Here is a 12,443-nt window from a genome sequence, read left to right on the forward strand (position 1 = left end):
AACAAATATTAAAATAAAATCGTAACAGTTTTTCTCCTTGAAAACGTCCAGAACAGATCTTTTCAAGTTCCAAGTTCAACAATAACAAAAGTCCATAACAATAACCATCCAAAATATCCTGAAATATAAAATTATTGAAGAAACGTTTGCATTATATTTTTTTTATTTATCTTGTGTGGTTCACCACCACCTTTATTCATTCAATGTTTCATTACATATTTTCTAAAAATGTTCTACCTTTTTTCGTTATTTTCTGTTTTTCCTCATTGATATCTTAATTTTAACCTTAGTATCATACCATTAATACAAAGTATTTACTTCTTAAGATTTTTTGTTATTAAATCCTCTATTTAAAATAACCAATTGTATATAAATTAAAATACTTAACTACATACATATTCATTTATATATATATATATATAAACAAATCAGGCAAAGAACATTAATTTGTATGCCTAGGACTAAGTCATACTTAATTAATGTATAATATTATGCAAAAGTAAAAATGTGTGGAAAGGATATATATATATATATATATATATATCCTTTCCACACATTTTTACTTTTGCATAATATTATACATTAATTAAGTATGACTTAGTCCTAGGCATACAATACAAACCTTTCAGTTGTTGAACAAAGATGCATAAGTTATGGTGAAGTACAACCGCATCTTACACTTATAGTAAGCCCAAAAGCTGAAAAGAAAACATATTACTGAGTAAGATAATACATGATTGGAAGTTTGCGGATTTAATTGTATTAAAGGCTTACCTGTGGTGGTGTTTGTTGATCCAAGTGCACTACTTGGGCCATCTACTTCAATACCACCAACCATCCTCGAAAATTGAGAGTAGAATTGATATTGTGTATTTGGGATAAGATTATTAACAATAAATACATCATCATCTGGTTCAGTTACTGATATAAATGAATCCATCTCCGATGATTTATACGATAGCTTCCGCTTTGTAATTGTTCCTGTTCCATAGTCTTCACCAGGAATCCAAGTGACGTCAAATGCTAGGGTGGATGCTGTCTGGTACACGATAGTTGGCGGTTCAGAACTGTACGGTAATGCTATAATTTTGAAAAGAAAATGTACAGAAGACTATTCCAAAAGAAAAGATAGGTCTATATGTTTTAGTTTTTCCATTATTGTATCATTTTTAAGATCAAAAGCGATTATTTTTTATTTTAACACCCAAAATCAACAAATTAGTAATTCCAATGTACGGATATGTAAGTTACCTACCTATACTACAGTTTGATCCAGCCCAAGCCTCATTACATTCATTAGGGCAACTTCCGTCTCGATTACAATCTGCAGATCCTCTGCAGTGACATGGGTAATTACACAAAACACCGAAGAATCCAGACGGACATGCCTCGGGAACTACACAAAAAATCAGTTTTTAAACCATTTAAATTAAAGGAAATGATGTACAGTTGACTAATGTTATTTACCAAGAAGTTATCGTTTTTCTGTACAGTTTCTTGATTCTTGAATGAGAAGTATTTCAATTTCTACTGTCTTTGATTAAACTGTATTGTATGTAATAGAAATTATGGTACTGCTTATTTTTATGCAAGGTTATAATCTAAAATGCATGACACTGAGAAAATGTTTTCTAAATCTTGTATATATGATCAAAAGGAGAAATGAGTCGAATTAAATATTATTGAATAAAGTCTCTGAAAGGGAGAAAATGAAAAAAAGACAAAGACAAGAACTGATATACTATTACTGTACCTAGACAGTTATTGCCTGTGTAACCAGAAACACGTGTTGACCCAGAAGTACACCCTGCTACCAGGGAGTTGCTCCCCGCTGCTACTTAATTACACTGGCTGTCGTCACAGTTACATTTTTTCGTCAATCCGCTCCATAGCTAATAACTATACTTAACAAAATTCTATTTTGCTAAGTAACAAATTGTGGTACTTTCACAGAAGTATATACTTTTAGAGTATACAGTACCTTGACAAGTATCACCAGTGTATCCAAACGAACAGTCTGATCCGGATGAACATCCATTGTATGTATTACAATCACTGTCGTCACAGTAACATTCATGGCGACAATCCGCTCCATAGTATCCAGCCATGCACTCTTAAAAAGATTTAAGATTTTAAGATAAAGATTTTAATATCAATAAGATAACCTTTGATGAGATACTGTAGATACCTTGTACGCAGAGAAGGAACGTTTGATGGCGAGGGTTTCAAATAACGTGCCAAAGAAATTGAGGCAAGGGCACGTTCTTGTTTGTGATAGGAAATGGTTCAGCGCCGTACAAGTGACTTTTATCTATATGTGATAATGCAGTTTAGGTAGGTATCCAATCCTAAAGAGAATCATCAGGCCGTAAGACCACAGAGGAAATATATGTGTAGTTACTAAATCAAAAGCCTTGGTGATGTCAAGTAAAATATTAAAATGTCATAATAGTATCAGAAACAGCTGAGATGTGAAGGTATCTTTCAACGTGATTGTGACAAATATAGTGGATACATGATTTTTACATTCTTCCAAATTGTCCATTCGGAAATCATTATGTATGTAGGTAACAACGTTGTATTCTATAAAAAAACAGCTTTCAGGACATTTTTATTATTAAATATCTATTTCTAAATTATTAAACCAAAATCGAATTGTTGCAATACGGTAGTGTTAAGCTAAAAAATATAGAAAACACGCAGTTTTAATTGGTCTACTGTCTTTTGATTTTTGTCTTAGCCAAAATAACAACAATTATTACATAACAACCTGTATTGCAATCGTTTCCTCCAAAACCATTGATGCATGCACAACCAACTGGATCAGGTGGACACCAAAGATATCCTCCGCAATTTGGAAAACAAAAAAAGTCGCAGTCACGCCCCAACTCGTCATTTCCACAACCTAAAAAATTAAAAATAAGACATATGACTTTGTATATAAGATTACATCGGAGATTGCCAGACCTTTTGCTCGATGGCAATGACTTGAAAAATCTTTGTTTATTCAATTATTTGATATATAAAACGTATGGTTATTTGTTATTCATTTTTATTTAAAGATGTATATATTCTTCACGAGTAGACTCATTTTTTGTATCGCCATAAAACAAAATCGTAGGAGGTATAATGAGCAGACCGTTTCTGTTCTGTTTCTTCATGCGTGAGAGGGCGATGAATTAGGGTGTGTACCGATGTTGCATTCGTTCAGATCATTGTCAAAGGTAAACATATATAGTTTAATCACAAAATCACTTTCAGACAGTGATATGGTGTAATGGTAAGGGATCAGAATAGTGTGTTTACTCATTCGAAAAGGCTATTGGTATTGTCTTCCAGTGTGCTGATCTGGATAGTCACTGCACTGCTGATTGCCCTGGGTCCACAGAAGGCCACATCCAATGTTCTGCTGTTTCTAGTTAAGGTTGAGGACGATTATATAATTATTTTTATATTTACATTTAGGCCTAAACATAAACACAACTTATATAATTATATATATTATTATTTTAATTGTATTATGTATTTGATCAAAATAAATTTCAATAACAATACTGTACATAAGAAAAAAGTACGGGGTTACCAGAAATACCGTAAATCTTCTAATAGTAACCCACTACTCTAATAGTAACCCTCCTTCTAATAGTAACCCACCCTAAAAACAATCAACGAATTGCAATTAGGGTTACAATTAGAAGATTTACGGTATACTAATAAAAGGAAGTAAACTTCTTCTTCTTTCTTGGAGATCCAAGAAACATTTATTATATATGGCCTTTGGCCCAAATAATATACAATGTAATACAATATTAAATAAATATAATTTGAGTGCGTTTAAAAATTCTGTTCTACGTTTAAATGAAAAAAATAAATATTTTCCAATAAGATCAGAATTTGTGGTAGACATAAGATAAATATATTTTAATTTTATGAAATTATGAATTTAGTTCTAATATCTGAATAAAATGGACAAACTAAAGTGAAATGATATTCATCTTCAATTGATTGTAAAGCACATAATTTGCATAATCTTTCATTTCTATTTATACAATTCCATCTTCCTTTTTTAATTTCTAATTCTAATATTCCTAGTCTTATATTAGTCATAATTTGTCTATGTTTGTAAGTTGTTACTTTAGTTAGATATTCTTCAATTCCAAAATTATATTTAATGTGTTTGTAATATTGGAGCTTAGAGTGTAGCCTAGTATCTTCATAGAATTTCTGTCGTTCAATGTCTGTAAGCCTTTGTTTAAAATTTGAAATAAAAGTATATATATTATTAACCTGTTGTGAGTACCATATGTTACCAAATCCATTTATGCATAGTATTTGTTTTACGTCATTGGCCCAATATTGCTCATTTCTTTGAGCTTTTCTATATTGAAAATCATAACATTGTTTAATAAATTTGTCATTATCCATTTGGATTACTCTTAGCCAGTAACGAATTATATTAATGATAATTTGAATTTGGATAGTAAATCTTCCACATTCTCCTCTCACTGCAACACTTGGTGCAGAATTACCTATTCCTAGAATGTATTTACAGAATCTTAGATGAACTTTCTCTAATACTGATATATCATTTAAACCCCATATTTCACTACCATAAAGTAAGATTGGCATAATCTTAACATCAAATATGGTTCCATATAATAACTTGGAGGTTGCCAAAACGCCTATGGGTCAATCCCTTTAATGTGAACAAAGCTTTATTAGCTTGTTGACAATTGTATTCTTTTTTGCTTTATTCCAATTACCATTTGAGTTGAAAACAACTCCTAAATATTTAAAGAATTTGACAATGTCAACTGTATTTCCATTGTAATTCCATTTTTCAAATTTGTTAAGATTACCACCATTCTTAAACACTACAATATTACTCTTGTTAACATTAACAGTTACATCCCATCTTGTAGAGTAGGTAGATAACTTGTTTAAATAATATAAGGTCGACCATAAACGGTATAACCAAACAATATAAGGTCATCTGCATAGAGTAAATGATTAATTTTTAGATTTCCTATTGGGATTCTATGCTCGTCGCCTTCCTCATTTAATGTTTCACTCAAATCATTAATAAAAATATTAAATAAAAAAGACGAGAGTGGCGAACCCTGTTGTATACCTATTAAACATTTGAAAGAATTACTAATATTGCCGTCGACCTTAACATGTGCTGATAACTTATTGTACATTGAATTAATAACGTTTAACATTTTCCTTTTACTCCTGAATTTTGTAGTTTTATGTGAAGATATTGATGTCAATGAAAGCAACATATACTTTCCCACGATTTTTTCTTAGGTATTTGTTAATTATTGTGTTAAGAATAAATACATTATCCGATGTTCTGAACCCCTTTCTAAAACCGGCTTGTTCCTGAGGTAGAATGTTATTATCTTCTGCCCAAAATTGTAATCTTTTATTAATAATATGTAAGAAAATTTTAGCAAAAACAGGAATAAGTGGTATTCCTCTATAATTCTCTGGTTGTTCTTTGTCACCTTTTTAAAATATTGGGATAATAAGGCAGGTTGCCCATTGCTGTGGAAACTGTCCTGTATTATACATTATATAATTTTGTTATTAGATTGATTACATTTTGAGATGAGTGTATAAAAAGTTCTGGTAATAATCCATCGATTCCAGGTGGTTTACCTGTTTTGTTGGGATTTAATGGCATGAATTACCTCATCTACTGTAATGTCATTATTTAGGTCAAATTCGTTCAGGTTCATTAGTAATGATACTTTCTACATTTTGATTATCTCTATTTTCATTATTATAAAATAAGGATTCGAAGTGAGTGCGCCATGTATTAATATGTATGTTATTTGGAAAATTTTGTTTTGTTTGTTTTAGTTTAATCCAGAATGATTTTGAATTTTTTTCTCCTAATGATCTAATCAATTCTCAACTACTCAACATGAGTAGTAGTAGTCGTAACAAGTCAATAAACAATATGACATAGCCCTTTAAACTTTTCTATTTCTTTATGTTTGTATGTAGGTAGCGTAGAAAGTTTCATCATACAGAAAATATAAAGAAAAAAAATAGCACTGTAAGTACGCTTCATTGCATTAAATCAACTTAAATATGATAAATTACATGCTATAGAAATATAAATTAGGCTATTACCAGTTTCGCAAGCATCGCCTTTAAATCCAGATGGACAAATACAGACACCCGTCTTATCGTCACACACTCCACCATTATAACATACGGGACAGTCCATTTCACAGTTTGGAGGATTCCATTTTGGTGAAGGACAAGCTAATAAACAAATTTAAAAAAAATCTAAATACATTGCTTTTATGAAAGCGATTTTATTGGATCGTGATTATAGTGATATTCATTTTACTTTTATTTCGGATACGTACGTCCATATAGCTACAAGACCAATTGCATTCCATTAAAAAAAACAAGTTTAAACAAAAATGGCAAACACAAAAAAGAAAAGAAACCGGTATCAGATCATCTCCATCATTTTGTATTGGAGCCTGTTGAGTCGGATGGTGAAATCCTGGTAAAAATCATTGCTTGGTTGTTTTGAAAGCTTACTTAAGAAAATATAGTAAATGACTTAAACATAGTCAAGATGATGTTTTGATAAATGTGACCCTAGATATATGAAGTGTGGTTAATAATTATACTTTTTTCCGATTTAGTTACTTTATGTTCCTATTATATGCATAATCAAGTATTTATTGTTTTCATTTTCATTATTCTTTAGATATGCTAAGTCATTTATGACATTTATTCTACTTTCAATTTGATATTCTTTTATTGTTTTATATATATGGCTAATCATAGTTTCAAAACGTTCCGTCGGTAACGGTAAATAATTATTATATCACCAAAATACTAAAGTTTAAAAAAAAATGTGTTTATAACTTATTGAAACAGAGTTCTTTTCTTATGAGTGAAATAGTCCATGCTTATTGAACCAATAATTGTGCTCAACTATTGTATGTAAGCTATTATTTGTGAAAAAAGTTGAAGGTAAATATAAACTAGTTTGCAAATTGAAAAAATAAAACGTCAAACAAATAGTTTCAAATTGTTTTGTATATCATTGTGCAAAGTGATTTAGATTTAGATAATCGCATTTACAGCGTACTCAATCAAAAAGTCATGATTTGTAATTAAAAACCTCTACCTACCTCTAACAATCAGCCTCATGATACCATGGTTACCATCCGGGCTATCACCTGTATAACATTCATATACGCCATCATCTTTTTTTCGTATGTTTTCAATCACAGCAGACGTATTACCCCTCAGATTGTGTATTTCCTCACCGTAATTATGTCTCCAACGTAAATCGTTAAGATCACCACCTTTACTAAGGTTGATAGTGACAGACTCTCCAATGCCAACTGCTATTGTTCTGTACTCCATTCTAATTACAGCTGCAAAGAATAAGAGATAAAAATGTTCTAGAATAAGAGTTAATTTTGAATAGTGAAAATGATGGTATAAATATAAGATAAGATGAGATATATCATGCAATTACTCACCAGAAGCGGATGTCAAGACAATTGCTGAATTTGCGACTACCCCATTTTGCTTTGCTTCAAATGAGAAAACACCAACTCTCTCAGTCTGAGTATGTAAGTCATTAACACCTAGATACGTGAGATCGGTGAGTACAGCGAATTCAATTCTGCTGCTTGTGTCAAATATTTTACCGTTTGGCATACCTATCGTTTGACTCGTCTCGTAGTCATCACTTGTATATCCAGTATCATCCCAAGTCACGTTATCTTTTCCATCAATATTCTTGTATAATATTCCAACTGATAAATCTCCGATGTCTCTGTCGTATCGAAGTCCTCGAAAGCAACTGCTAGATGACACAAGTGGTGTCCTAGAAGCAATGACTATATCTAATGGATCTTAAAAATAATAACACATTTATGATTTTCAGTCATCCTAATGCAGTTAATAAGTAGAAACTAACACACAAGCAAGAGTAACACTTTTTTTTCTGAATTTCAATCGCGGTCATCTGATATAAGACTGGAATTATCGACGCTTAATAGCACAAAATAAGAATAAATGTGGCTTGGATAGCAGCGTTTTATTTGTTAAGTACAATTAATGTGTTGATTACTCAGACCATAGTGTCATGTAAAAAACGTAACGCCAAAAATACAATATATTTTTAGTATCTCTTTTTCAATATACAATGGAATCATGATTGTAACATTTCAAACTTACGTTTCTCTTGTCAATTTACAATTGTCCAATAAAATGAAAAAAAATTAAATTAAAATAGAATCCCGATACCAGGTGACTGATAAAAACATACATATGTCTTCAAACATGCACCCGATTCTGTAGCTGTTAGTACACTCAGTGTGGAAGACTGTCGACAGTCTGCCAGAGACCTGTCTGACTGTATTAAGTACTTTTAATACACGATATCGCTGTCATTAGGTTCCTATCTAGAGACAATTTGTAACGTTATAATAGTGTATTCAATATAAAATCCACTCGGCAACCAGAATAGTAGCAGGTTTATCGTATTGCCATGCAAGAATGGATAGGCGTTTTCCTCTGCTTTTTGGCCTTCTAGTCAGTTATTGTTATTGATTATACGAATTACGTAATTAGTTTAGTAGCTCATCTACCTTTTTAGCAGGGCATACTCAATATCGTAGAGGCTAGGCCTACTACACTCAGGTTAAGTATGAGTTGGCATGGTACGAGTCGACCAGGGTACAACCACTAGCCTTACTAGAAGAACATAGGCTATAGGTCTGCGGGAATGGGAAATCTGGCCTAGAAGGCATAGGCCTACAGGAATCCAGTCAAGTCGCCCCATCGCAAAGTCGCCCCATCGCAAAGTCGCCCCATCGCAAAGTCGCCCCATCGCAAAGTCGCCCAATACAAAGTCGCCCCATCGCATTGGGTACGCCCAAAAAAAAGCCATCATATGAGCATTAAAAGGTCTCGTAGAGCCAGCGGTGTTAGCCTACTACGCATCACTACTACTACTAGCTAGGCCTAGCCTAGAGTTCATTTTAAATTAAGTAGGCCTAGGGCTCGAGTAGTAATTTCGGTCGCGTTTTCGGCCTATTTTTCAGGAAATGTGAGAGGTGAGGTGGGTTAGCCAAGCTAGGCTAACCTAACCTGTAAGTAGTATTCTAGCCCATCCATGATGGGTACGCCCGGGTTGGAATTGGTACATGTTGACCCGTATCCGTATTCTTCTAGCTAGGGTGCTGGTAAACCCGTACCCATGCCATCCAACTTAGCTAACTCGTACCCAAATAATTGGTCAACTCGTACCCTGGGCTAACCCATACCTAAACCAACCCGTATGTAATATAAATATAAAATATAATAGTTAATTATATCTCAACCGTAATAGTAATATTAGTAAATAACGATTATTTTATTTACCATTACTATTACTGTTACTGTTGAGATATAATTAACTATTATATTTTATTTGGAATACCAACCGAATGAATCTTTTTAATGAATATAAATATACTTTTAATAGCATTAAACATAGGTACGGGCCAGCCCATGATGAGTACGAGCCAGCCCATGAGGGTATGAGTGAGCCAAAATGTTGGGTACGAGTTGGCATGGGTACGGGTTGACCTGTATCCTTCTTGCTAATCTTACTAGGCCTAGTAGAGTAGGTCTACGCTACCAAGTCCGGCTACAATAATGGTATTCTGTTTATAGCTTTATTGGGCGATAGCTTGGTTCAAATCTGGGTTGGGACGGCTTTTTGTCATTCTAAAACAGATTTCCTTATCATAATAAAATAATATATGAATTTAACTGTAATATTGTATACATAATATTAGTAATTGCCATTGCATTTATTATTATTATTATATCATATACGGTTACCCCTTAATTATACTATAGTATAAAACTATAATTTCCTTGTTATATTTTACAATATTTTCTTCACAATTCAACAATTTTGTCTTTCACAGCACAAATTATCATACTGAATCATCAGTATTTTCTTGAGGCTAAACTACAGTACACGGTATACTGGTACTACCATCATTCCTGGCCCGTCAACCTGGACCACATTACAGTATGGTCCAACACATAAGTACAGCCATACTACTGATTTAAAATAGTGAATTACACCCTGTGGTCAAGACTTTATTTGCTCTTATGCTTATTTCCTCCAAATACAGAGTATGTAGGGCTTTCAATTTGCTTTTATACATGTTAATTTAAAAATCGTTTATGCCTATTGTTGTATCAAATTTAGACTTTAAATACTGGGATGATCACCCTAAATTTTCTTTTTCAATTAATAATTTTATATTTCACAGCTTTTTATTCATAACTGTTAAATTGCATCCCAATACATGGTACCTATTGGTATTATATCTAAAAATACAAAGGTGGCCAACACAGATAGTTTGATATATACAGTACTCTCTTATAAATAGATGTATCTCTCTAAACTACTCCAACTACCTAATTAGCATACTACTGTACACTTTGTAGACAAGAAATAAATTGTATCCACCTAGAGGACTTATGGTAGTACAGTCGATCGTCCTGTCACTGGCCCGGTCAACATAATCTACGCCTAGATTATTACAGTAATTAAAGTAATTATTACAGAGATTTTTTTTTTTTTCAGAAAAGTTATGTGTAGAGAAAGCAGTACTCGTATTAAAAACTAAGCAGGTTGTACTCTTGAACGCAAACTGGCAGGATATTTTAAATATTTTTTATTGTTGAAATGATGGAATCCTAACTTCATTTTCCACGAATTGGAGACAAAGACATATTACGATCCTTTTATTTAAATTTATTTGGATAGACCTCCATGTAAATTCATTAAAGGCTATATGATTGTTTTATATTTTAATATGTGATAGTAGAAAATCATTGTGCATAATGAGGACTAAGAATCTAATATTTACTTGCATTCTCATCTTTTTAAAATTGTATTTATAATGCTGGTAATGAGTTTACTATTGAAAAAGTCAAATTGTGGCACACCTCTAACCTTGTTAGAACTGACTGTGTTCTACATTATTCTGCTATATAATAGTGCTTCCACCATACTTCAACCTGGTAATTGAATAAATTCCACCGGGGTAAAATTTAAACTAATTATCATCCTTTAACATAAAGTATCCTCCTGAAACATGTATTTGTACTGTACTTCATCTAATATCCATTACTTAATACTAATTTGGGTGATTTATGTCTAACTTCAGGAATGATCTGAGGCTAGAAAAACGAATTTCTGTACATATAATTTATATAAAAAATAAACCAATGTTTTCCTAATAACTTAACCCCTAGGTTGATAACTAACAAAGAAATTATTGGAATTGTGTTCTTACACTATAGGTGTACTGTATCTACATATGCATACTGCGTTGAAAAGAAGAATGTTTTATAGTTATTATAGGTTATTTCCAAATATTAAAGGTCTGATATCTAACAGAAAATAAATGTTACCAAACTATGTTTTTGAAAATCTTTATGATATAATAATTATAATAATATGAACATAATATTAAATTATATTGACTATTTTTGATAATCATCATGTCCTTATAAATTCATTTATATTTATTTTGTGGTAATATAGTTCATATATTATGTATTAAATAAATTGGTAAGGCCCTATACTGTTTATATTTAAGGAAAGTTTATATACACTATTATTTTATGCCTACCAATATTAGTATTAATTGTTTATGTAACTATTTTGTCTAATTCCATTAGATTTTTGTATAGGCCAATGGCATTAATGTTTTTCTCAAAGCAAATTAGCCTAATAATGCCATATTTAGACACATAATTCATTGATTTCTGATATTCTGTACTTGTGTATGCATTACTAAAATAGTAGTTATTTTATTACTTTTATAATGTATGTATAAACATTTATTCATTTTTTTTTTTACATTTTTTAATTTAAAAATTATTAAAATACCTATCTCCTTTCTGTTATTGTTACTATTATAATATTTTTTGAGGCAGATTGATTTCAATAAAAAAAATTTAAAACAATTAATTTGACTTATAGTGTACTATGTTAGTTCAGAAGATGAAGTGTGTGTGGGCAGAATCCGGTGTGTTGGAGGTTGGTGATGTGAGGTGTATTTTTGTCACTTTAAGTCCTAAATTAGATGTTTTCTGAAGAAAAGAAGTAATAGGATAGGCTTTCAAACAACTTCAAGAAGATTCACACATAAATAATTACTTCCAAATAAAATAGTATGTAACAGTGTATATTACAGTACATTGAATAAACTCGAGCGGAAAAATAACACACATAAAAAAACATTCATTTTCTTGTCGAAAAGTGCCCTCTCTAGTTTTCTATTAATTTATTAATAATTATTATTAATTAATGAGTAATATAAACATATTTTTAACATTTATTGCTTGAAGCTTATTCTACTCCTAACAAAGTTTCA

General features: G+C 31.5%; 1 protein-coding gene and 1 long non-coding RNA gene across 2 annotated transcripts in view; one reads left to right on the forward strand and one right to left on the reverse strand.

Moving 5' to 3' along the window:
* Positions 1–12,443, reverse strand: part of LOC144843093 (uncharacterized) — a 175,982-nt gene that overhangs the window by 53,943 nt on the left and 109,596 nt on the right. The window contains exon 8 of the mRNA XM_078699782.1: positions 6,145–6,279. Coding sequence (XP_078555908.1) covers positions 6,145–6,279 — 135 coding nt within the window. The remainder of the gene's footprint in view (positions 1–6,144; positions 6,280–12,443) is intronic.
* Positions 8,399–11,341, forward strand: LOC144843133 (uncharacterized). Its single transcript, XR_013612227.1, has 3 exons — positions 8,399–8,586; positions 9,972–10,185; positions 10,643–11,341. It is a non-coding gene; the product is annotated as an uncharacterized LOC144843133 (long non-coding RNA).

The sequence above is a fragment of the Antedon bifida genome, chromosome 5 (assembly GCF_963402885.1).
Source record: "Antedon bifida chromosome 5, ecAntBifi1.1, whole genome shotgun sequence".
Lineage (NCBI taxonomy): Eukaryota > Metazoa > Echinodermata > Crinoidea > Comatulida > Antedonidae > Antedon > Antedon bifida.